This window comes from Balearica regulorum, chromosome 21 (genome assembly GCF_011004875.1).
Source record: "Balearica regulorum gibbericeps isolate bBalReg1 chromosome 21, bBalReg1.pri, whole genome shotgun sequence".
Classification (NCBI taxonomy): domain Eukaryota; kingdom Metazoa; phylum Chordata; class Aves; order Gruiformes; family Gruidae; genus Balearica; species Balearica regulorum.
The window spans coordinates 7,833,761-7,860,526 of record NC_046204.1 but is presented as its reverse complement, the minus strand read 5'-3'; the positions used below and the strand labels follow the sequence as shown (position 1 = coordinate 7,860,526).

General features: G+C 49.0%; 1 protein-coding gene across 2 annotated transcripts in view; it reads right to left on the bottom strand.

Annotated features, from left to right (window-relative positions):
• Positions 1-388: 388 nt before the first annotated feature.
• Positions 389-26,766, bottom strand: part of FBXO42 (F-box protein 42) — a 46,475-nt gene continuing 20,097 nt past the window's right edge. For both annotated transcript variants that reach the window (XM_075773014.1, XM_075773012.1), the window contains exons 4-10: positions 22,035-22,169; positions 5,006-5,159; positions 3,853-3,963; positions 3,510-3,606; positions 2,363-2,419; positions 1,789-1,905; positions 389-1,632 (exon numbers count right to left, since the gene is read on the bottom strand). In XM_075773014.1, coding sequence (XP_075629129.1) covers positions 535-1,632; positions 1,789-1,905; positions 2,363-2,419; positions 3,510-3,606; positions 3,853-3,963; positions 5,006-5,159; positions 22,035-22,169 — 1,769 coding nt within the window. In that variant the 3' untranslated portion in view covers positions 389-534. The remainder of the gene's footprint in view (positions 1,633-1,788; positions 1,906-2,362; positions 2,420-3,509; positions 3,607-3,852; positions 3,964-5,005; positions 5,160-22,034; positions 22,170-26,766) is intronic.

The following is a 26,766-nucleotide window of genomic DNA, read 5'->3' as shown; positions in this document are numbered from 1 at the left end:
AGAGGCAAAAAGAACAAAGGCATCGTGTTTGTGTCGAGCAAAGGTTCGTGGCGCTGGAAGATTCCTGGTGGGGTATTGCTGTTGTTTTCCTTACGGAGTCAAGCATGGAAATAATCAGTGCGCGCAAGCCAACAGCCTCCTGCCTGCCGGTATTTGGTTTGTTCGTCTAAAACCACTTCTGCTCACATCCCGCGAGGAGTTTCGGAGAGATCTGAAGCCTCTCAAACCCCTGGAAAATAAAACCAACCTCAAGAGGATACTGGAGGGCAGATTTCCCTACCTGCTCACCCCAAATCCTCGGCTTGGATCGCAGCGGCGCGGATCCTTCCCCGCCTGTAACCACGATTCACTTAACCGGGGTCTTACTGGGAACCGGTGGGGCAGCGCTGGAGGTTTTGCTTGGACTTTATTGGTTTCTTGCTCCCTAATTCACAGTTTGAACGCCTGCGGGACAGAGAAAGGGCTTGGAAGGGAGAGGGAAGAGCCACGGGGAGGGAGGGGAGAAGGTGACGGCGGCGAAGGGCTGGGGCCGCATTATCTTTTTGCTCGCACAAAGTACAAGGCATTTGTTTTGGGATAGTATTTCACGTTTTGTTTCTTGTCCATGAGGCCACCGAATATGATTAACTCCCCTCTGCCTTGCACCACCGTGTGTAAACTGGTTTCGGGTGGCCCCACCACCGAACTGCTGTTGAACACTTTCCATTTGACTCGTCCTTTTTCCTTCGTGTCTTTAATGTCCAGCACGTACATCTGCATGGGTTTGCAGTTCATGCTCTGGTATAAAGGCTTCCCCACGTTGAGGGATTGGGGAGGGTGGTGGCCCAGGCGACGAGCGATGGGAGGTAAGGAATGGCCGTCGCTTTGGGCAGAGCCCGGACGCGCTGCCGAGCCCGTCTCGGCGCCCGGGGAACCCGGGGAAGAAGCCAGGGGAGGGCTCAACGCCGCAGAAGCCGAGGTGGCTTTGGAAGAGAGGGCTTTGACCGCCTCCAAGCTCCTCCGGAGCGCGCCAGGGGAAACGGCCCCCGGGAGGGAGCCGGCGACGTGGGGCGGCGTGTGGATGCCGTTGGTTTGCTCGGGGGGGTTCCTGATGCTCGCGCCGACTGTCCTGCCCTCCGCACCGTCCATCTGGCAGATGACGGAAGCCGGTTTCTGTTCCCAGCTCAGGTCAACGGAGCCCAAACGCAGATCTTTCTGCTCCGGCAGCGATCCTCGTCGCGGCGCCAGGGCGAGCCCAACTTTGAGGTCGTATCCTTCGGCTGCGGAAGGCGTGCTGGGCGATACGACCTGCACGGGGCTGTCCAAGGAGGCACCGCCGGCCGCCGTGGCTCCAGGTGATAAACTCCCACCGTTGAGTACGGGGGAACTGTCCCCTCTGGCCGGGGAGAGACTGCCTTCCCGGGAACCCGAGGGGGTTTGCCTCTGCGCTCTGGGTCGCAAGGTGCCCCATCGGCCGTTGACGCAGGGAGCTTCATCCGTGTTCTTGACGGGAGATTGAGAACGATATTCCCGTGTTTCGGGGACCAGGGCGGGCGGCGTGGCACTGATAGGAGAGGGGCGAGAGTTCAAGCTGGGACTTAGCGGGGCTCTCCCACTGGGAGCTTGGCTAAAGACCACAACGCACTGTCCCACCTGCAAGAGAAGAAGGAGAGAGAACAGGTTACAAATGGCAGGATGACTTTTCATGCTGTACTGGGGAAAAAAATACGGGGGTTATGGAGCATTCTGGGCAGGCGATAAAGATCAACAGATGTATACGAGAGAGCAGAGACCCCAGTGCGTCCGTACCCTGCAGGCAGGATGGCACCACAGCTCTGGGGCTCCATGGTCTTCGTTCTCCACCTTGAGCGGCTGCCAGGTCCAGGGGTTCGTGTGCATGTGCAGTAACCAGGCATCTTTAAACAGCTGTGAAGAAAAGCGTGACAGATTTAGGAGCCTGGTTTGCTGCTGAGATCATCCCATCAGAGGTAGGAGTGGTGCTTTGCTGCTGCAGACAGAGGCATGGTGACCCAGATCAGGATCTGACCGCCTCGAAGTGACTACACCCTACCACGGCCATGGACAAATCCCTTCATCTCCATCTTCTACCCCAGTATAAAACCAGGGCTAATTCTTCCGAGGCTCAATTAACCTCGTCGAGCTGCTCAGATAGTGCCTGGGGTGCTTTTTTCTTAATTAAAGCAGCTCTAGCAATAGCTAGACAGCTCTCTGGATTATCTGCTGCGTAGGAGCCCAGATTTGCAGGATAAAATGCCACCTGGGTAACGTGCAGCGTACTCCCTCTCCCCAGCCCAGCACCCCCAGCTTACAGTTACAGCGAGACGCGTGCAGTTCACGCCCGTGTTCCCCTGAGGACACTTACTGCATTGGGACCACCGCAGCCACCGAGGATTAAAATGGTTTCGTTGTCTATTACGATCTGGAGGGAGCAAAGAACAGCATTTCAGACTGGGAAGGACGCAAAACCATCCCCGGCACTTTCAGCAAAGCCTCCAAGCACAGGCAGAGCCAGGTTACGGCTTCTCAGCCGCACAGACGCTGCCGAATTTTGTCCGCCCCGGGATGAGGAGTGGAGCTGGGACGGAGAGCAGCTGGGACGGAGAGCCGGTTTTGCTAGGCCTGAGGCAAAGCGGGATGCAGGGTTGACCCCGCTGCGTTGTCTCAAACACCTCACAGACCAGTTCCTCTTACAGAGGAGAGCAATTCCCCTTCCTGAAGCCGAGCCAGGGGACTCAACACCCCTCTTCACTAAAGGGCAGAAGGTAAAAGGACCTCCTGGGAGGCCAGGGGCTTGCAGCGGTATTTGTTAGATGCTGGCGGTGGGTGAGCTAGTCAGTCCCTTTGTCTCCTTTTCCAGTGGACAGAGAGAAAGGCACTATCGAGCATGACCCACCCCGACCTCTTTTGGGTGCGCCGCTAGGCTGAGATGAACCGCACTCTGGGAAGCGTCGACCGTCCTCCTGGGGACCAGAAAGGGAAGGCAGGGATGCCAGCTGTGACGGAGACACCTGCATCGAGCCGGGTGACTCCCACGAGCTCCCTGCCTCGGGCAGGCAATAAAACAGGCGCTGCCAGACCCGTGCTTTGAGCGGGTACAATCCTGAGCCGCTCGAACCGAGAATCAGGAGAGCAAAGCAATCAAAAGGGCGCCAAGCCAAACCAACTTGTGATAACACTGCATTGATCTTAAATGCCACAGGGAACGATCACTGGGTGAAAATAACTATTTGTTTTCTAGAAATGCTCATTAGAGTTCTGAGTCATGTGCAAGACACGGCACAGTACCTGCCTGAGCGTTAGAGAGATTAAAAGTGCACCCTCACCGAACAGACGGATAGAGGAAACAAGGGCCTGGCGGGCAAAGGCTGCAAAGATAACTTGGAAATCAGGTGCTAGCTTTCAGGTGACCTGCTGAGAGCTGCCTGGAAGCTGGAAATTAAGCCACGTCTGGTTTATCTGTGGCAGCGTGTGCTGATGCTGGGGAGCTGAAGTAGAGCAGCAGGGCTCACCTGAGACTGGCCACCTCGTGGGTGAGGGCTGGGCCCAGAGATGTTGGGCTTGGACCAAGCCCACTGCTCGAGATCCAGCACCCAGACGTCGTTGCTCCTGCAAGGACGAGAAAACAGGCGTTGACGATACCGTTGGTACGACCACACCCTCTGGGCATTTGAAACATGGGGTCAGGGCAGAGTTTTGTGGCAAAATTGGATTTTTCATGGGCTGGAGCCTCGAGGGGATTCACAGACCCCAAAACCCTGCACAGATTCCCTTCCGAAACGCTATGAGCTACCCTGGGACCACCACAACACGCTCCTCGCTTGCAGGAGCAGTTGTTCCTCGCCCCGAACTTACATTTGCCGAGATCCTAACGAACCCCCGAAGACAATCATCTTGTCTTCGACGACACAGGAGGAGTGTCCTGCCATAGGAGGGGGGCCATGGGTGGTCACGATGCAGTTCCACCTGGGGGGAGAGGGAGGAAGACTTTCACCATCGGGTAGGAAAGTGCTGGGATGAACGGCAAAATGAAAAATCCCAGGGGCCCGGCAAACTCTTCAAGAACAAGTTTCAGAGGAAAACCTCCAAAGATCCAAATAATAATGAAACTAATTAGAAATACTAATGCGCTAAACATTTTTAAAGCATGACAAAGTCACAAGGCCAAGTTGGAAATATCGCCCTTTTCAATTAAGTTCGCCCTGAATTATTTCAAACGTGGTTTAATTACAGTGTTCTAACGACACTGCCCAAAAGTGCACTGGCTAATTGACACTTTTGATGATGAAAAGTTCTCAATGAAAGAGGAGCAGGAACCATTGCTGCTTTGATACAGCATTTGCTCCTTTCTCACACAGAAGCATCAGTGAGAAAGCCTGGTCTAAAACCAGCCGAAAGGTGTTTTAAAGGGGAAAGGAAAATTCCTGCCACCTCCGCGGTTGCTGCTGGATGATTTCTTAAGAGCCCAGGAGCTGTAAAGGCAGAGAGCTTACTAAACCGGTGCAGATATCTGCTTTATCACATCTCCCTTGGAGGGCCACAGGAGCTTTGAGTTCTGGACCATGGCTAAAAGCAAGACCTCCAGGAGTTAAGGCTTTATCTCTTCCTTCCCTCAAAGACCTCACTGTCTTGCAGCCAAATCAATTATGTGTTTTAAATATTCACATCCAGATTTCCCGCTTGGCTGGATGGGAACATTTGGGGAGTCTAGCATATTTTAGGTCCGAGTTGACAGCAACCACCACCCAAGAGGTGCCAGACAGCAGCGTGCCCGCATCTCCGGTGTGTTCTTGTGGGGTTTGTTTGTGTTTTTTTTTCTTTTTTCTTTTTTGTTGTTTCAGTAAGAGCATCACAGACACACCAGGATTAGACACACCTAGGAAACCAAGTTTCCCTACGAGCCAGTCCCAGGCAAGCCTGGAGACACCCTCCGGCATTCCTCCAGCTGCAGTACAGACACATTTTTACAGGATCAAAGCCTAGGCTTCGAATCCAGATGTGCTCTTACCAGTTTTTGGAGGGCGAGTACGTATGGATTTCATCAAAGAACCTCTCTGGCTGGTGCAGAGGGTAAGGGCTCGGCCGTGTCCACCCACCGAACAGCACAAGTAAATCCTTGTAGACCACCAGCGTGGCCCCAGCCTTGGGCGAGGGGTACGAACCTGGGCAGGGATAGAGAAAGGGAAGGTTAAGAAACCACGACTGAACGCAAGCACCGAACTCTGTGTGAGTTTTACTCAAGTGTGACAACACAGAGACTCCACCTTTAAAAAAAAAATAGCAGAAAAGAAGGCAAAATTAGAGTTGGGAGCCTGGGAAGAAAACTACTGCCAATTTGTGTCATCGTAATTAGTAGGAGCCTGAAAGCACATCTCATGGATGGCAAAACATCTGTCACTCACTGGCAGGAAATTGCTAGCTTTCTAATGTATCCCTTGAAATCATTGCTTTAGCACTGAATAAAAGCAATAATTACCTCCGAATACCTAGTAACTTCTCCCCAAAGAAGGCGGGAGAGCAAATACCAATTCTAACGCATCCGGCGCTGCTTGTGGCAGATCGTATGGGTACTCACACACCAAATCCTTTTTTTTTTTTTTTTAAGCAAAGCACCATGATTAAACCCTAAACGCTTTGCTGCGTACATTAAGTTGCTCCTTGAGTCTGCAGAATGAAGTGCTCCTTTAAAAATTAAAAGGCTTTTTGCTTCGCTTGTTTGAGGTTCAAAAGACTCCGCAGGGGACAGGGACCTCCCGAGCAGGACGGCACGAGCAGGATGACACGGCCTCTTGGGCTCAGTGCTGTCGCGACATGCTGCGCTTGGAAAATGCTGTATATCCCCAAGATTTTCCTGCAGCACAGCAAAGTGCCAAGCTCGCCTCTCAACCTACTGCTGTGAGTGCTGCGTCACTACCTCGCATCGATGGGTTAGGTGCTGAATTGCTTCCCAGGAAAAGCCGAAGCCTCTCTAGCCAGGACTGATGTGTCTGAGCATCCTCCTTCCCACAACCATCACCAGGCAGATTCCTCCACCTCTGCAGTCAAGCTTTCAAAATAATCATAAATACATCACCCAAAAAAAACCCAGCTGCGTGTGCCCAGCTGCGGGAACCGGGGGCAGCTCAAGGGCAAGGCTGCAAACGTGACCACGGGAGCATCATCACCCTCTCCAAAAAGACCGATACACCAAACCGACCTCTCTCCTTCGCTGTCCTAATAGGACTTTGAGAAACATTTTTAGCAGGTAACGACATACAGAACAGAGACGACTATTTTTAAAAGAAACCAGAGCAGCTATTTTAAGATGCTGTAGCTTAGAAAAGCAATTCGATTGCGATGGCTTCCAGGTGGTGGGTGGTAAGAGCCCAGCCAAAAAGCAACCCCTGGCCAGACGCAGAGGAGACGGCCGCAGGGTGCCCGAGCCTTTCTCCAGGGACAAAGCGCATTCCGTTGCTGCTCTCAGGTATACGGCTACGGGGGGAAAAAAGGGAATAAAGTTGTGTAGGAAACAATTCTGGTGCTGAGGCACATATATAGCGTGGCCAGAGCTATACCCGAGGTCTCCTTAAAGATGAGAGTGCCGGAAGAGGGTCACATTTGATCACTCTTTGTTCCCAATTCCAGTTTTCCTGGCTGTGAGCAATTCATTAATCCACATCAGCCAGTTTCCAGCCTAAATATTTCCCCAGCAGAGCATAAAGTTGCTCTCCCAAGCTTGGTATCGCAAACTAGATTGCTAGAAACATTTCTACGTGACTTGCAGAGAATCGGCTGGCTGGGCTTCTCCATCGAGGATACCACAAGGCAGAAAGAGGTGAAAGGTGCTGGGTTTAAATTAAGTTATTTTTAAAGAAAAAGGGTTAACTGGAGTTGCCCTAGGATGGAGAAACAGATGGGCACTTTGCTCTGAAAGGTCTGGGATGGTGCAGACTGAGAAAAGCCACCCTCCTACTGCTGTAACCTGCAGGTCAACCCCAGCCTCAGACACAGAGATGGTTCCCAAATGAGTCAACAAGATGTAAACAGCCCAGGGCAGAGGCTAGCCCTGGTTTTTCAGGAAGCTTTCCCTGTTATTGGATGTAGTACGGGTGTAAATGAGCGGAGTTTCATTCTGCTACACAGAAAAAAAAAAAAAAAAATCTGAATTTTACAAGAGACGCACCGCAAGCTTGTTGTACCGGACAGGGCTTCAGCAATCTTGTGTTTGAGCAGAAATACGTGGGCAAAGAGGGGTTGAAACCTGGAGAACAAATACCACTTATCTCTAAAGCAGGGGAGAGCTGCCGGGTACTGCTGCCGCCGTCCCCGGGAAGAGCAGAAGCATCTGGAGGGAGGCAGAGCAACGCCTGCCCTGCCCAGGCGAAGGGGGAAGGCAACCAGCAGCCTTTGTGACTTCAGGTCTCAAGTATGCAGAGGAGTGCAGGGACATCAAAGGGACACGACTCAATTACGTGGGGCCCCGTAACAACCTGCTCAAAGTCCAAGCTCTTTAGAGGATGTGCCGGCATTTCAAAGGCTTGCAGGAACATACTTGACATTGGAGGGCTTCTTCCTCTCTGGGATTACGTTTGCAAATGAAATGGCTTCTGTTCCTCGCCAGGGACTGAAGTGTCTGCAGAAGAACATCCTTAGCTAATTGCACTGGTTTCCACTGCTCCCCTGGTCAGGATGACGAGAAGCGCAGAGAGGACTCTTCTGGCTGGGTTTCCAAGCTCCACACCCTGATAACACCATCCAGCCCAATATCAGATTATCTCTCCTTGGGGATAAAAATTCAAGCAAGCAGAGGGTGTAGCACAGTTAACTACTCCTAAACATAGAAGGCAACATCTCTTTACAGCTGACGCTGTTTATTCTGTCAGGATGAGTAGCTAAAAGCTGGTCCAAGCTATTTTTTTTTTTTTTTTCCAGTTGATGGATTTTCCTGGCTCTCAAAGCAGATACATACTTTTCAAAAAAAAAACAAACAAACAAAGATCTCTGGCTTCCGCAGATGTTTGGAAGAGAAATGCCAGCATCTGATCGCTTCTGACATAAGCTCTGGATGCTATCTATTTAGGATCTGTCCTTATAAGCATTTTTTAAAGCCCATTTATTCAGCCCCCTAATGCAACCGGAGCAGCACGTGCACAGATCAGCGACCACAAAAGAAAAGCCTGGCTGTGAGGGCACACGTAACATGAATTTCCAGACCAGCCTTTTACCTATGATAGGTGCAGCTCCAAGTGACTCCAAAAATGAATACTAAGTGGAGCTTAAAATAAAAAACAAAGTGTGTGTGTGTGGGAAATAAAATAAAATTACATCAAAACACCACAGTGCCTGATTTGAAGGGATTACCAAGATGAAAGGATCAGTTCAGATCGACATGATTTGGGGAAATAATCGTAAAAGAGATGCACTGGAGCAGAGCCAAAGGTTTGCACTGTTTTGGGGGGGAAGGTTAAGATGTGGAAAGAGTTCTGGGGTTGCATCAAGGGGATAAATTTGGGGGATTTTACTAAGGCAGATTTCTGGAGATAGAGGAGGTGAGAGCTAGCAGTAACAGCCAGGGGCTGTTCTTGCTGGATCCGATGGATTTCTCAAGCCACCTTAGCTCCAGAGAGACGATGCTATTCTTCCTACGACTCCAATGAGCTGATCACCGTCATTGCCAGCCGATTCGATTCACACGCCAGGATAAACAAAAACAGGCCCACAGCCCCGTTTCCAATTTCAAAGCCGAGAAATTAAAGTCAGCTTGTCCAGCAGCCAGTGGATTTTAATGCGCAAAGGAAGCCAAGCTCCCGAGGTTCAAAAGCTGCCTACAATCTGCACACCAAAGGTGTAGGAAACCATCCTGGGGAAGGGCTCGGGGCTAACAGCTTCTACCTGCACCAGCAAACAAACAAACAAAAAACAAACAAAAAAGAACAGGGGCAAGGCAATGGTCCTGCTCCACTGTGGCTCAAGCCACGCTGGAAACACAGCAGCTGCCTGCCAAAGCCAGCCTCTCCCTGCGAACAAATTACGTTTGTTCAACAAATTATGTCCCATCACAAGAATGCGCTTAATTTGGTGGGTACATTATCGGCGAAGCATAGTATAATTCCAAAGAAAAAGCCAGAGGGAGATGCTGAACCTTAGTCAGGTATGAAAACAACATTTGCTGGTGACCAGCGCTGGCGTTTCCTAAATGGTTTGTATCTCGTCAGAGTGTTTCAATATAACCCATCTGCAGAAGAACAAAAAGTTTTGAGGGGGTTTCACCCAAAGGAACTTGTATTGCTTAGGGCAAGTCAAAAAGAAGCAGTAAAAAGCAAATTCCTTTTAAGAATGGAAAAAAAACCCCTGACCCAGCTGTCGGATGTCACAGCAGAAATGAGGCTTTTAAAAGGATGGCTGGGACCTACTGCACTCCACCTCCGACTTACAAAAACCTCACCTCAGACCTTTCCTTGTGGGAAGAGACGGTTGCCTCACTGCTGTTTTAAACCGTGTACCTCCCTCGGGGAGCTGCCGGTGAAACGGAGAGCATGTGCTCACCCCCCATGTGCTTGGCAGAGGGTAAAATGTGCTGCGCTGCCTCTGACTGACTGGCACAGCCAGCCTGATGCTCAGTCTGGATTTATTAGCCCGGCTTTTAGGCTGGCAGAGACTTAGAGACGCCAAATCATGGGGCCTAATCTGGAAACCTCATCCACCCCAGCACGCGAAGGTCCATCCCAAACTTGCATGACAGAGTGAAATTCCCAAATCTTTCCTCTTTAATGGGAAGGGAAACCAGAGAATAAATCCCTCTGTTTCCCAGGCCAGCCAGGATTTTTCCGCAGCAGTCTGCAGATTTGTCCAAAAGCTTTTCCCTTGCCAGAGGTTTGCGAGGTTTCACACAGGGAAGATGAAGCAAGATGGGGAGCAGCAGTCCAGAGGCCGGAATACAGCATGACTGGCAGAGGATGAGCATCCCGGGAATCCCAGCATCAGATCTGGGAGATGCCAAAGGAGAGCTTCTACAAGAAAAGTGGACATGTCCACGGCACGTTGCACACTAGCTCTTTCCTTAAGTCAAGCCTCAACATTTAGGACTCGATGGCCAGCTACCTTTGATCTAGCATCAGAAAGTCACCTTTTTTACCCCTGAGATGTTCAAAATGGGGTATTGAGATTACAAATGTTTTCAAGACCGGCTTTGATTGGGTCTGCCTAACCCTTAAAGCTTTTAAGAGCCAGGAAAGTATCATTTTCCCTTACCAAAGCCACATGCGATTTAGTGTTCCCTCAAATCTGGCTTTAAAAAAAAAAAATAATTCCTTGGTCGGAAGTAGACAAGAATTCAGCTTTGCAAGATTTTAAAGAAAAACCGAACAAGATCTAATTTGTCTTCCCAATAGAGACACAAAACTTTTGCAGGCACACGCATCCCCTGTCTGCAAAATACCTCTTGGGTAGCGCGAGAAAAATATCCATGCACCATCGCAGAGGATTTTTTTGCAAGGTTAGAGGGTATGTAACCAAACCACAGCAGCCCCCCTGACGTTTACACACAGAAAAAGTTTCCACCACACTCTCGGTGTTGAATTTCCACCCTACAATGACACAAGCTCATGGTACAAGCCCAGTCAAACCAACGGCGTCGAACAAGAGGTCTGGTTTCTTGCAATCTTTACAAAGTTGAGGCAGAAATCCCCGCCGGGCAGGATAAGTCACCTCCAAGCTTTTGCAATGTCACAGTCATTATTTTACCCAGGAAATTCTTACATGCCACAACTCCAAGCCCAATAAAGCTGTTGAAAAGGAGAGGCAGTGCCCTCTGAACCCTGTGCAACAGGATTATTGAGTCACTCCGTGCTAACGCTTGGCAAAAATGTCCTAACGCAGCAAGTTGAGCAAACAACAAGCAGATAAGAGTGCCAGAACGCCCCGGGGCTTTGCCCCCCTTATCTCTTAATAGCTGCAAAAAGAGGATGGCTGCAACTCATGCACCTTGATGCTGCAGGAGAGGTTTTATTAGGGTTCATCCCAAGCGGTTCTCACCAGCAGCATCACTCCAAGGTGGTGAGTTACGGCGAGGTCACCCCATGTTCCCCTTCGCAATCATCTCGCCTGGTTTTGGGAAATGCAAATTTGGCCTTGCGGTAAAGGGTGCCGCTGTTGCAAAAGCTGCTTTTCCCTCTGGGTGGGTGGAATCAAAACGCCAGGCAGCGATCCACCTCTCTGCTTTAATACTCATTTTCCACCCCCCCTTAAGTGATGCCGTACCCTGTAGACTTTCAAGTGATTTGAGTAACAGTCTGACATCCTACACAAAGCAGCTCTGATGCTAATTAAAGAGCTCAACACTTGGAGAGAAAGGGTTGATCGGCTCCTGCGACTTGTCTTCCCTCCAGGAGGCAAACGGAGGGATGGAAATTGCTGTATCAGACTACACAACGCTGTAATAACCAGCTAATTGTAGGGAAGGGACCGAGGTATGTGCGGGTTAGCAGAGGAGCGTGCCCCGTCTCTGCTGAGCTCCACAATTTTCACTCAAGTCACGATCCCATTTCGTTTGCCGCAGCACGATGGAGGCGGCAGAGGCACTGCAGACGTCGGAGAACCCCAAAATGACTGGTGTTTCAGGAAACGGCTGCTATGTAATTTGGTGAGGTTATAGCTACCACAGGGCTAAAAACCCTCAACTATCCTTTAAAGAGCATCCTGTGGGCAATCAGAAAAGTCTACTCGAGTAAGTACAAAAAAACCTCAGCGTTGGGAAGAGCTGAGACTACGCTGGTCTCAAAACCTGCTGCAGAGAAAAATGCAGCTACTTACCGAAAACCCGACACCTACCTACTGAAAGCCCCAGTACAACACACAAAGGGATATTCAGTCCAGCTCTTCCTCCCCCTCGATCCGGTAAATCCGGCATTTAATGCCAAACTTGCTAAATATTTTATGTCAGGAATAAATATTCACCTTTTGGACTCCAGACAAGCATGAGCTAGTGCTTCGTCATTCTGCATGCCTACCAGATTTAAGGAGATTTTACAACAGATGCTTTTGTGAAGGATATAAAAATGAGGCTGAGAGCATTTAAAGAGTCTTTGAAGGCACATCGTGCCGGCTAAGATATATATTGTAAAGGGAATATTGCGTACTCAATCTTGAGTATTACATACATAATCTTGGTGGAGAGGGTCCTTAAGGCAAAGGCACAAACAGCAGCATCAGCTTAAAGAGGGAAAAACCTTGAGTCGGGACGCGCGCCTGCTGGCTGGGATGCCTTGGCAGGAGCTCTTGCCGATAGGTGTCAGCACAGCCTGCCTGAAGCCTGTGAGCAGGACCTTTCCGGAGGCTCCTCAAAGCTCCATCCCCGCTAACGAGACTTATCTAGCCACGGGATAGCGGGATTTTACTTCACTGGGCCCAAACCGGACCTTCCCCCCAAGGTGAATGTACCTGTCAAGGATGGAAGGCTTTGTGACAGACCTGAGAGAGGATTAATTCAATATAAAACGACCAGGGAGCTCACGGTCAGAGAAACCTCCATCGCACCTCGGCACCTCCCGTGCCTCTTGCTGAGGGGAGCGCCCAGGCTGACGGCAGGAGCCAGTTCAGGCTATCAGCTTCCTCTCTGGTGCAATGCATTAATTATATCTGAGACAACACCAATGTAAACAACCAGTATGTGTGGCTGGGGCGCCCGTTTGCATATTTTTAAGCCTTCTTTCCTGAAAAGGAAATAAAATAGCAAGGTTTCACAGATGCCTTGGCTGGTCTCTCAGCCTCCCGACAGCTTGCAAATACCTTGGCTCCAGTCAGCCAAACTCGGACGAGCAGATAACTGCAAGAAATTAAATTCTCCACAGGGCTGTCAAAGCAAGCATTGGGGAAGAAAAGTCAGACCCCTGAAAGGAAAAAAAATCCTTATAGAAAACCAAAAAACCATCTTGCAAAGTCAATCCTAACTTCTGCTTAAGGAAGTACTGGTTGGAAAGATTACAGGTCTACACTTTGAGACCGTTCAAAAGCAAATCGTTCTCCAAGTGCTGGCAATCCGAGGCAGAGGAAGGAGTACTGCAGGAGAGAGATTTCTACTCATCGTTTCAACAGCAGGTGCTCCAAGTTTCACCCAAATCTCAGGTGTACGAGACATTCACCTTTCCAAACTCAATGGGAGCTACTGGATGCTCAGCACCATCGAGACACAACTATTTATTTGTCTATATAAGGACACCCAACCCCAGGAACCTATTTTTGCAGATCATGGACTTCTTATTTACCAACAGGGCTCCAAATAGTTTTCCCCAATTTTGGTACAGCATGCTTGTCAGCAGTATTTTCAGATGGCCCAGAGTCACGTTTAAAATGAGCACGTACCACCCGCAACACTGAAGAGTGGCGTGCATCAGCCAGCCCTCGACAGCTGGCCACACCATCCTTGCTTGAGGCTACCTTCGGACATTGCAAACCAGGCTAGAAATTCTCCGCATCCATCCCGGAAGCCGATAAAGGCGACAGTGGGAAAAATTCCTCCATTAATCTCTGGAGGGATCTGCACTCAGGGAACTTCTCACTGAGGATCTAAATCCGACAAGGTTAAAGCAACAAGCTATTTTTCATGCCTTTCTACTCAATCCATGCCGATAGTGTTTTAAGAAGGGCTGCTCCATGCAGGGAGACACGAGAAAGCTTCTACAGCGATGAATGCCTTGCAGGCAGATTTAAAATCCTGAATAAATTCCTCTCATCATCCAGGAGACAAAAGTATTACCAAAACCATTCCTTATCAAACCTCTCGCTCTATTAGATGCATAGGCTTGCTGGTTTTCCCGTGGTGAGGTCGCCAGCTCCCGTTTGCTCAAATGCTCCTGAAAAACTCCTGACAGCTTTTCTGACCAGCTGGGTGTCTCCTTTTGAACATGAGCAAGAAGAGGTGGCAGCCAGTGAGCTGCAGAGTGCAGCAGGGAAGGGAAAGAAAAACCAGCTCCCCTCTTCTTGATTGCAGCCTACGCTGAGCCCCAGCTCCAATGAAAGAGATCCAGCATCCTACAGACTAAAACAAACCCACATGCTCAAGGATAAACGGATGCATGGGATCTCCTCCTGCCTGACTCCATCTCTGCATCAATGTATAGATGCTCAGCTCTTTCCTTGCCTTAAAGGGAACTGCAAGTCCCTGAACCTGTGCTGAGGCAAGAAGAAAACCAGATCATTGCTTAAAACATCTGTTTTGAGCCACTTCTCTCCCAGCTTCCTCTGCTGCATTTTCCCCTCCGTATTCCCCCCCCCCAACATATTCCTACCACATCAAGCCAAACTATCTGAGGCAGGACAGAAGGGCATCCAAAGGGCAAAACATCTTTCCCTGCAGAAGCACCATGGTCGGAGAGACGTGCCTCACTGACCTGCTGACAAAAGCAGGCAAGCCATCGCTCCAAGGAGCAAGTCTCCCACAGCAGGGACTCCTTCCCCCCTCCAAGTTTCATCTGCAGATAAAAATTTGCTGCACTTCCAACTGTTGTGGCACAGAGAGAGAGAAACTACCAGTTGCTTTGGCCTGCTGATGTAAAACCATCTTTACCAAGTCTCAGCACCACCGTGACAGCTCGTTAGATACACGCTGGCTCTGCTGCCGCCGGCCCTGAGTCTTGGGCCCGTTCCCACCTCCGTGTGCAGGCGGTTCGGCTTCTTCAAAGCAATTCCTGCCCGCCTCCGGCATCGCATTCCTGCAGTGCCATGCACGATGCCCCGGAGAGGCAACGGCAGCAGCATCCCGGCATCCCTGCAGACGAGGTGAGGACCACTCACTCCTTATTTTAACTGCTGAACAAACTTGTCCCCCCCACCCTCAAGCTGTAAGACAGGAATGAAGTTATGGCATGACTTAATTACCTCTGCAGATATTGGGAATATGCGGAAATGCTACGGGAACCTGGCTTGGGTGCATCAATAAGGATAACAGTGTCGGCTGCGGCAAGGGACAGGCTGCAGCCAGGCATGATCAGGGCACGGAGGAACAGAGAAAGCCACACAGCGAGGTGGCTTTTGGATGCAGTGCTCAAGAACAGGAGGCACAGGTATTTATTTTTCAACCCTGGTAGCGGTAGTCCACATCCATTCCCCATCACGGTGATCAGCTAGAATTTAAGGGCTTTACTTCTGTAGCATTTAAACCACCGCCTTCTCCAAGCAGGTGCCTTTTTTTGGTTTGTTTTTTTTTTTTGTAGAGAGCAGATTCCTGGGCAGAAAACCTCCAAGAGCCATACAGACCCCTGGGAAGAAGAGGGGAGTCTTTTGGCTTTTCCTGCCTGGTTTGGCAAAGACATTTGCAGGATCCTTGCAAACAGCAGATCACACGCTCAATTTGCGTGCGTTTTCTACCTCTGCGTTCCTGGCATAATTCACGCCATGCTGCCGGGTCAGCGTGATTCGGAAGACAATGGGTCCAGATGACAAAAAGCTTTCAGAGGTTAAACACAAACAACAAGAGAGGCCACGAGAACGGAGGAGGACAGGGCCTGGCAAATCAAAGGGAAGGTAGACGTGTGTTGTTAACCTAAACCCACTCAGATTAGGCAGCTAATAATATTTAATAACACAAATTTCATTAGAGACATTTTTCAAAACCACCCAAGCGAAGAAAGAAACAAATTAGCATCCCGTCTGCCTCACACAGCCTAACTAAGGGACCAAAAGGCACCGAGAAACGCTCGAGCTCCACGAAACCGCAGCTCAGAGCCTGCCAAACGAGCTCTGGGCTTGCTCTCTGGAAGGGCAGTAAAGAAGTTTAAACCCTATATTCAAGGATGTTGCTTCCTTTGCAAAACAGGGCGTAGCTCACCGTTTCCAAATGCAAACCCAGCTGCCCGCACACTCCCTGCAAGGTTGTGTTTTGCAAGAGAAGCTGTTTAAGGTTTGCACAGTTTTCACCTGAGAGCAGCAGGCTACCGCCCTGCGTACCTGCAACAGGACGACCCTGATGTGCTTTGCAGCGTTTCTGTATGTATCGCCAGCTAGATTTCTTTTAGTTACCAGGCTTCTTCCTCAAAAGATGCACTTGGCCTTTTATTTCCACACCGCAGCTTAACGTTTTAGAAAGGCTTCAGCCTTCAGCGCTCCTAGACCAAGAGGAGAACACCAGGCTGGAGGATATGGCTGTCAAAGACTACTACCACTTTGCTCCTGGTTGTTCATCTCCTTGTAAAGCCCAAAGAGGGGGAGAAAAAACTCACTATATTTAGTTGGAGAAAGCAATTCCAAGCAACCCCTGCTGTGACAGCGTCTATCCCAAAGGATGGCATGGATGAAGCCCAGAAATTTGTGGGTTTGTTTCAGAAGGGCAGAAATCAGTTGCGTGATAAGCAAGCTCCGGTCAGGCAACAGACTCACCGGAATTAAGGCAGAGTTTCTGACGGTGTCAGGTCACTCCAGGCTCGAGGGCTCAAAGAGCATTTTGATTGTGGTGGAAAAGTCAGGGATTTTTCAATGACGACACGGAAAGTTTTAGCTCTGTGAAAGCAGAAATAGACCCTACTGCTGCTAAACTCAAAGGGCAGTAAGGAAGAAACAAAGCAGATCAGGAAAAGAGCTGAAGAAAAGCTTTCCTCTCTTCCAGGCTCATTCAATACTGTGACAGCAGAATGACACTGTACATATTGTGAGGGATTTCCATCCGCTTCACTAACCTGTTCTACTTTGAAGTATCAGGCACCCGCAGCCAGTAGCTGTTATCATAATTAGACACGTTATTCTGTGCCAGGTATCAGCTTTTCGCTCCTTTTGATTCCCGGGAGGCCAGAAGCTGCGACATGGCTTCAGCATGTTCAAGGTGATCCCGTTTCTAATAAACGTTAGGTGTGCCTTCAATTAAAAAGGGCTGTTCAACACTGCACCAAGTTCAGAAACACACGGGGATGTGAAGACCATTTTGCAGCCCTCCCCCTCAAGGGCCGTAAGTGGAAATGAGTTGAGTTAAATTTTGAAAGTTTATTTTCAAAACCTGGTTTCCTTCCTTGCATACATATTTGTTTTGCTAAGAAACATCTTGCAAGCTCTGTTCTGGTGTCTCAGGGACCAGCACCAGTCGACAGACGGAGAAATGCTGCTCTAGAGAGGCTACTGGCACGGTCAGGGTAGGATTTTGTGGGGTTTCTTTTCATCCCCAAAGCAGGGATGTGCCTCAGATCACTCGCTACATTACTGCAAGCCAAGTCAGTCTGCAATGGGAACAGAAGAATTGCAATACGGGGTCAGGGCAGAGGATTTCAGTAACAAGGCTTGGCTGGTTACGGCCATTCAGAAAAAAGGAGATGCAAAACACAACCAAGGACTGAACAACCCGCACAATCTCAGGAGATCTTTGGTTTTAAATCCAAAAGTGAGAAGGTTGCCACTACTCTAACAACTGTTTACTCTTTAGAAACCCCACCGATCGCTTGGACCGCCCTGCAACCACGAGTCCTGCAAGTTATTTACACCGTGCACGAAGGCGTCACGTGGATTTGTGATGCGGAGGGCTGGATGTCTGCTGGCTCTCAGCTGCACGACCACGTCCCTTCCTTGGGAAGCCCAGTCCTTCCCGTGGCTCAGGTCTCCTTTCAGCTCCACAAAGCTCACATCACTGAGGATGCCCCAAACGAAGCAGATCGAGACCAGCCTTATAACACTTCACCAACTGTTTTGAAGACTTGCCACTGTTTTCTAGGAGATGATTTTTTTTTCCCCCCCCTCCTAGGGGCAAGGTTCTCGCACAGCTTTGTCAAGGGCAAACCTCTCCGATGTCTAACGGGCAGGGTTTTTTTCAGCCAAGAGAGCCTCCCACCGCACAGGGACCACATCTGATACAACCACCTGGGGCAGGTGACAGCAGAGTCTCTCCTACCTCCTTTGGGCTGTTAGTTTTGTTGACACAACACCATCAAAGGCACCTTCCCCTCAGCTCACAAGGGGAAACCAGATGCTCAAACTCCAGCAGCTCCCACTCAAAGCAAGGAGGGGACCTGGGGGAAGAACAGAGCCAAGAGGAACAGACGTGGGAGAGGTTATTTCACACACTTAACGCGTCGTGTCAAGGCTACCCAGGAGGTTTTAAGCGCAAACTTCAGGCTGATAGTCTCTATTCATTTTCAGGCTAAAGAAGTAAGACACAAGGAGGATCAGCTGCTCTGCTGTGGCTACGTCTTGATGCTGTGAACATGTACAAAGAGGATCCGAGCATCTAATAGAAGAGTTTTGCCTCCAAGCCTGTTTTTATCCTGAAATCTTGAGAAAGAGCTGGGAAACTTTCCCATCTCCCCAGCAAAAGTTAATTCAGCATCACTGCAGGGAGACAAAAACACCAGGAAACAAGTCCTGGAGAGCTCTACCCACCCCCCTGGCGGAAGGGTGGACGTGGGGCCAGCCGCTCAGGCTGCAGACAGGAAAAGCGGAGCCGTGAGTCTCCTGAACTCCCCTGATATCAGAGTGGGATATCACGGCCCAGCAGTGGGAAAACACACTGTGTCAAGGGGGGGGACCGAGGTCTTTCCAGCTCTCTCGCCTTCCCAGGCAGTTGTAGGGAAGATGGTAGCAAAGGGGGAGGGATCACGCTTGGCTGAGGGTGATAAAGCAGATACAACAGGGAGAACGCACAGATCCCATAGGATTTCAGCTAGTGTTCCTCTCCCTGCAAAGACCTCATCTTTGTATTGTCATTCCTTACTTTATAAGCACAGTAAAAGGCTCAGGTTTAAAAAGAAAAGCTTTCTACCTCTGTCTCGTAAGCCTCATGGAAGCACGGGCAAAACTACCGGCATATTTCTCTCAGATTTAAAAAAAGGTATTTCCCAGTTTCATGTATGGTTCTGGCAGACTGAGGCCAAGTGCAGGAGTCCTGAGGAATATGAACTAACGAACACAGGAAGGGAGAAAGTCTGCAGAAACACAGAGTCTGAAATAGCACAGGCCAGAAGGATAACTGCCCGGGGATAAGCTCTCAGTTCTGCTATAAATTATCCGCTGCAGCCTGAGGGAGACACGGACAGGAGATACAGACGACGGTAAAGGGCCAAAGCCCTCACCATGGGAACCCCTGCAGCTCCCGCGTCACCCATTGCATCAAATCCTGGGAGTCTCCATTTCAAACGGGTTTTGATTTCTTTCCTGGCCGTTTCAGCTGCACGAGAGCTCATTTCTGGGGAGCACCAGAGGACTATTGCCGCCAAAGTCATCCTGCCTGCACTCTCGCTGCAAGAGCGGCGTGCTGCAGCTTGAGTTACGGAGGAGTCCAGACTAACCCTTGCCTCTAGCTGGATAAACAAGACTCCAGCATAAACCACCTCCAGCCCTCCATCAGGTTCTTCTATGTGCAGATAGGCTAAAAGTCAAAGAAATGCCCAGATTAATTATGCAAATAAAGGCAAAGAAAGCATCCCCGAAACATGGAGAAAGACACCTGCCTCCCAGGGACCACCTACCCTGGGATAACATTGCAAGCTTCCCACATAATACAAGCCATTAATTAGCACTCCCCTCCTGCTCCAGTATGTGGAGGTGGAAAGTAGCTCCAAAGTGGCCAAAAAAGCTCGAGGGAGAAGAGTTTAGAAGCATTCCTGTTCGCATTCCTCAAATAGAGATCCTGCTGCCTTACACCCTCCTTTGTAGGGTATTAAGCCCCACCAGTAAAAAGCACTACATAAAAGCTAGGCATTAACTCTCTTGTTCGGCTCCAGCCTAATAAAGTAGAAAGTCGATGCCATTGTTTTAGATCTAAGCAAAAAAAATACTTTGAAACCTCAAAAATTAGGGTTTTTTGAAGTAATTATCTCCCTCCGCCGTCTCCGAGACTAAAGAAACATGGGCCAATTATTTCTTTGAAGGCTAACTGTTTACTCCTAGATGAAGTGCAGCAGCTCAGGCTGGAGATGAATTATCCAGCTCTGATGTCATCTAATGCCTGCAAGTAAGAAAACCCAAATGAAAACAAACAACAACAGAAAAAGGGTGTTTTCTCCTGGAAAAGCCCTTCGGAGAAGGGAAAGGGATGAAGCTGTTTCAGCTCACCTGAGCTACATCCAAGGCATTTAGCATGGCCCTGGCACCACGCTCCCATTCCCTTTAGGTAGTCCTACCCGGGTCTCATTAAATCAGATGCCCGTGCTTAATGAGGGCACAAGTAGAGCATGATCAAACCTCTTGAGGCAAAAGCTGGCCTTATGGAAAAGCCACCATCTTATTCTGGAGCAAGACATACCCTATAGAGTCCATACAGCCAGGTGTGGGAACTCCTCCTCAACCTCCACGAGCAATTAGCCTGCACACACATCGAGCATTAATCAATCAGTGTCAGCTTTTTTTTAAAAAAAAAAAAATCCCTCCTGCCTTATTTACGTCTGACTCCCAAGTTTCAAAGCTCTCTGCTTTTGCCCCCTCCAGCCACTATTCTTTCCCAGGCAGCGGGTGCCAACCCTCTGGTTAAGGGCACCAAAAAAAAAAAAACCAAACCCCAAAACCCAAAAAGAGCAGCTATGTGTAAGAAACCACCACCGGCACAAGCGCGAGGTGACTCATCTCCTCTGAAGATGGAGGAACAAGAGCGCTCTCTGTTTGGTGAGACTGCCTGAAGTTTCAGTTGCGATCCCATCTCGCTACACACGCTCATGACAGCATGCAGAAATGTTTCCTCAGGGGATCTTCCCATGGGACTTAACTCTGACACATATTCCCACAGGACTCGTTCTTTTTAAAAGTGTTATTTGTTAGTAAGGCAGTGGGAATTTGACTTTGCGAAATACCAAGAGAGTGACTGAGCAGAGCTGGGTGCCGGCGGCTGGACTTGTTAATGCCACTGCGAGTCGTGCCCCACATTCAATCCAACGGAAGAACTCGCTGGGCTGCAAGAATAGATGTCCTGGGTCAGAGCAGAGGTCTGCATCACCCGGTATCCTGTTTATGCTACCCAGGCCTCTTCTCCACCCCTGAGCAGAGGGAGAACGCTACAGCAGGGAAGGAGGAAGAGCGAGAGCCGGTTTCCACATATGTGTAGGCTGCAGTTTGTTTTCTTCCTCCATTTTAAGTTCACGACTACTTAATTCTCACCTGTAGGCATCATGCAGTGGATGCGTGGACACAAAAATCCAATCAAAATATTAAGAATTGTGCAGACTGATAACAAGCAAGCGGTTATCAAGCACCAAGTTAGGTGTTAACATTTCAAAGTGACATCTGACCAATTCCCAGACAACACCAGGACGCAGAATCATCTGGATTTTGGAGGACTTCATATAAGAAAAAAGTGTCAGACAAGAAAAATATGACTTTAAACAATAATTGAGTAATCTGCAATACTTGGAGCACATGAAGCAGGGTCAGAGGGAGCCCACACCCAAGCTGACAAGTCAGCAAGGAGCACTTGGTAGATGCTGAGCTCCTTTTCTTCTTCCTACTCTTCGTTAAATGTAAAGTTTTTGCTGAAATAGCTAGCTTAATACTAACTACCGCCCTCCCCAAGAGCTTCCCCCTATTCTTCTGCTTTTGTCAAAGTTATTTTAGTCAAATTCAGAAATATAAAGGAAAACAAGCACGCTGTGTGTGACATTCTGAGTACAAAAACCAGTGTGGGAAATCATTTGTGGCATTTTCCTGCCCAGCTCAGAGCATGTGGACTGCAGGAATGTACCTGTTTTCCCACGCTCTCCCGGTTGCTGTGGGTAGCCCGCACGGGCATGTCTCCTCCACTCCTCAAAATACCTGAGGTGGCAGCTACCAAAGTTATTAAAAAAAAAAAAGAAGAAAATCTCAGTTCTGGGACAATTGTTATCAATACAGGCTCTCACGACCGCAGGTAAGCATTGCTCATCCTGCGTGGCACAAACCAGCACCAAGCAGCCGCTCTAGACAAAGAGAAACAACGCAGCACAGTGCTGCAACCACCAGAACACCCATGTTCTGCAGCGAAAAAAATAGGATATAACCTGAAATCCGGTCAGACAATGATAAAAGACATGGGAAAATACAGAATCACACCGGCCAGCTCCAGGGACGAGGTAAGTTTTGATAAAGTGTGTGTGTGGGGGAGTTGAACATCTGCCACTTCTCACCTGATGCCAGGGGCCGGATCCACTCCTTGCTATTCAGGTCGAGTCTCCAGAGGTCGTTGAAGGCAGCGTTACAACTGCTCTGTGTGCAGCCACCGAACACGTACATCGACTGGTTAGCGTCATAGTAACACGCACCTAGAAAACAGCAAACAATCCGATTAGCCAATTCTCTAACCTTTGTGGTTTTGGATTAAAAAAAAAAAAAAAAAAAGGGTAAATTTCTTTCCCCCCCTGGGTTTCAGAGGGGAGAAAAGCAGACAGGCTGCCCCAACTCCAATAAAACCACTGGCCAGCTTAGGGGTATCCCTGACCAGCGCAAACCTCTAGCAAGAACCTTCCGAGCCGATTATCCCCTCAAGCAGACCTGCTCCTGAAAGTGCAAAGCAAGCTGCCTTAGAAGCTTGCAGTTAATTAGATTAGCTATGATTAACACATTCAGCGCACTTACCTTCTCTAAGCTAGTTCGTATGGTTTATAGGGTTGTCAAATTAGACTAAGGAACTGGCCTGTGTACCCAGACCTGGTCACTTATTCTCTTTTTCCAAAGCTGACAGCATTTCACCTTACCTCATCACAGAAAAGGACCACTGAAGCATTCCCTTTGCTCCTTACAGGAAAGGGTTAGGCAGCGAGATGGGGAATGGGGAGGGAAAATGACGCTTGACAACCCCTCAAAGATACCCAGGGAAATAAAGAGCTTTTGGCTCCAAACCAAACTCCACAGCAAAAAAAAGAATAAATGCATATTTTGGCAGTTAGTGTCCTGTGGTACCCAGGCACCTCTGACAAAGAATAAATTAAACATAAGATAGAGCAGACAGGACTTGCTCAGCTTATCTGCTGTGGAAGATAAGCAGGATTCAAGTGTGTTCAAAAAAGTTAAACCCCTACAATTACAAAGAGGATTTCCCAATTTCTGCATTTCCCTCCTCAAACGTAACAAGCCTCATTGACTTCATACAACAGCCCCTCGCTTTTCACATTCTTGACATCCCTGCAAAGTAGCAGCATCTCTTCCGTGTCTTGCCTAACTCATGAGAAGTGAGATGAGTGCCTGACGGTGATGCTGGAAAAGCAAGCTCATCCTTCGGCAGCAGCATTAGTGGATGTATTTGCATCGGCTCGTACATTGGCAAGCGGGAAACTGAGGAGCGAAGGCAACTTCAGCTCCTGGTCTGGGTGATCGGGCAGCAGGATCTTCTGCATCCGCGCCCTCTGATGTGCTGGGTGTTGTTTGCTTTTCAATGTGCTTGAAATTCAAGCCTGAAAATCTCAATTCTTGGGTTTTCTATAAAATTCTTCCCCTTCTTCCTCCAGAGCTTTAGCAAAAAAACCAAAGGTGTACGGTGGGGCTGGCAGGAAGGACAAGCTGAAGCCTTGATCTGTTTGTTGGGGTGTTGCTCTGTTAGTTACTGCATCTCCCAGGACATATTTAATGGTCTCCAGATCCCAGGAATTCAGCACCACACACAGAGAAGGTCCCAAAACACTAAATCCTGCGTGCAGTCCCTCAGCAGCAGGCTCCAACCTGGATACCTACCTGCTTGGCTATATTTAAAACCATAAGTACCTGATTTCCTTCCAAAAAGGGACCACATCCCCCTGGCACTTGTCCCCGTCCCTGAATCCCATTGAGAACCAAGGCATCTCTCTGTAAAGCCCAACTTCATACACAAACACCCTCAAAAAAAGTCATAAAAATCTACTATCGACCCTCTCAACGTGAGCAAGACCTGTGGCACAGGGCAGCATCTGGCCCTGGGTCCGAGATGGAGGTGATCAAAAGCACTAATATTTATTCCGTGCTGAAGTAAAAGCAGCGGTAGACACACGGCAGGGGTGTGAGTTGCACCATTACTCCCCTCTCTCTCCATCACATGTTATACACAACTGTTCATTAGTTCAAAAATAAAAATAGATTCAGATGAGCTGACCTGACGGGACACAAGACTGCTCCGGAGCTTGTACTGACATAAAGGCTTTTTTCTTTTAAACAGCAGCAAGAAGGAAAAAAAAACCCAAAAAACCCTGAAAAAGGAGCATCTGGAGTGAAGGGCTGATAACCTACTTTTGGTAGCAAGAGCAAACGATTCAGACCAAATCCCCACGAGAAGTTGTCCCTGCTTCCAGCTTCGCCCTAGACCAGTACAAGCACGTTCCTGGTTTCAGCCCTAAATTTTGCAGGCTGGAGGTATGTATTTCCAGCGTGAAAGAGCTCTTTTAACGCAGCCCACCCATACATACGCCAGTGATATTCATCTCACCGCTCTGAATGAATCCCAACGCCACAAAGCAGCGCATTCAAGCGCCCGCAGACAATACCGTGGCTCAGCGGGGGACGCGATGATGCCCGGTGGCCTTTGCCGAGGGTCCCATTGTTTGACCTGGGGCTCGTCACGCAGATCCCGTGTTGAAAAGCCAGCAACCTTCGTGCCCTTGGCTTTTACTGACAAGTCCAGAGTGCTTTGCTGACCACACAGCGGGAACGGGGGGGAGCCGGAGACGTGGGGCCTGCTCGTAGGGCGAGACCACCCAGCTCTCCCTCGCGCGCGTCCACACAACACCCTTACGTGCTACTGAACTGTCTTCAGCTCAACCCATGCCTTGCCAAACTAATATAAATACACACCTACATGGCACATTGCTTTGGAGCTCTGTCTGGGGTGGAGGATATAGAAGTAGTGGTGCAGTGGATTTACCTGGGATGGGATTGAGGAAGAAATAATGATTAAGAGTATTTTTTACAGCTTTACCTACTCCTTAAGATTTGACCCTATGTCACTTTGACACGATAAGACCCCTTGTAGGCTGCAATGTCACCTCCACCCGGGAAGGCACCAGCCAGTGCTTCGCACCCTAAGGAAGCGCGATTAAAACCTGATGCAAAGCAATGCCGTGGTTTTTCTACTTTATCTTGAAAGTTGTAGTTTCCTTCGAAATCTAATCACTACCTAAACCATGACAGGTTGGGAGCCTCTTACCTCCTCCCCACGCCAAACCCTTGGCAAGCACGGCTTTCACACGACAGCACAGCTCATTTATTATTTTTGAGGGGAGGTGTCAGCATTCTTCTCCTCTATTTGGATTTAAAAACCAGGCCAGCCAGACAGGCACCATGACGTCCGCACGGCATGTATTTTAATCCTAGACCAAAATAATTCAAACTCTGCCTTCCGGCTTCTCCTTAGCAAGCCATTTACAGCTTCTGAAGCAGAGGAAGACAGATCAGTTTTGGGGGCAAAAAAAATTATGAAAAGAAAGCACAAGTGAAAACTCCAGTTTATACCAGCTTGCAATGGTGTAGAACAAATGAGGGGAGGAAGGTGCGAGTCCCTGGTGCCTTCAGCTCCTTTTTGGGTGGAAAACAAGCAGCTGGAGATCACTGGATAGATTTCTAGGTGTGTTTCTTTTTAAACACATAAGTCCCAGTGAAATTCAGCGTGTCCCAAAGTTTCAGTATTGCAGAGAGGGTATATCTTTGTCACTGGAAACGAAGAGAATAAATATTTCTGAGGTTTGAAGACACCAATACCCAAACAGACCACGGAGCCAGCTCGTTTTGAACGTGTTCCTGTTTCCCCTCTGTGCTGCATAACAAAGCATCAGAGACTTTCACCCGGAGCACGAGATAACCAAAATAAAGATCAACTGGAAAGGGAAAACCGAATGGAAAGCACATGCCCTTTGTGATAATTAAAGGGCACTGACTTTTTAAACTTTGAGTACATCAAATAAAGCAACTTATCCAAGTTCAAAGGTCATATTCTCCATCTGAGAGAGGGGAAAGAGTCAGCTTGGCTACTGAAATCCCATTGCTACCCGGCCCTCAGCTCAAGGCAGCACTGCAGCTTTGTGGCTAAAGGTTGACAGCCCTCGGCGTCGGCGTTCCCAGGAGCGCCCTGCCAAGCCGATGCTGCAAGCGTCGTACCTTGAGCTGCTGGCACCGCTCCCTGCAACGCGGGGTTGGGTTTAGGGGGTAACCTCTCCGCGCCCAACCACGCTTCGGTACGAGAGCCGGCAGGACGGCAGCGCCGAGGAGGGAGGGCTGCAGATGAAAGCGCCCGGTACTGCTGGCTGGCACAGATGTTTACATCAACTACGGCGCAAGTTGCAGCACGATAAAAATGTGCCAGATCTCGGAAAGCTCAGCAACCACCTCCAAGTCTTTGGGGGCAAAAAAAAATCCCACATCTCTCTCCTTATTCTCTAAACCACTATTTTTCTGCTCCTTATGGTACAGGGACTCAGTGCAGCCAAAAGGCAACGATATATTGAGCAAAGCCAGACGATGCGAAGAGCCGTAGCTCTGGTAGGAAAGCAGCCCATCCTGTAAAACAAACAACATTCCAGCTTTTACCTCTCCCGGGAAACCCACAAAATTGTTTTAATTAGTCACCACATCGGTGCCATGCTCCCCAGATGGCATGGAAAAATATAAATAAATCGGTATTTAAAATTAGTCACTCTTCTATCAAAGGATCAATATTTCTGGCACAACGGTCAGCATTCCTCTGCTGCTTTTCCGTTTCTGCATTCCTGCGCCTTCTGACATCGCTTTCTGATTGTGGGCAGTTATTTAACCACATGAGTCATCGCCCTGCTATGGTATTTGTAGGTTCATACTTTAGGGCTAAAAGAGAATTAGATGACTACTACAAACATTATACCTGGTGTTCAGCTCAAAAAACCCCACTTTGCATGAAGGATTTCTTCCTGTACATTTGTATCTAAA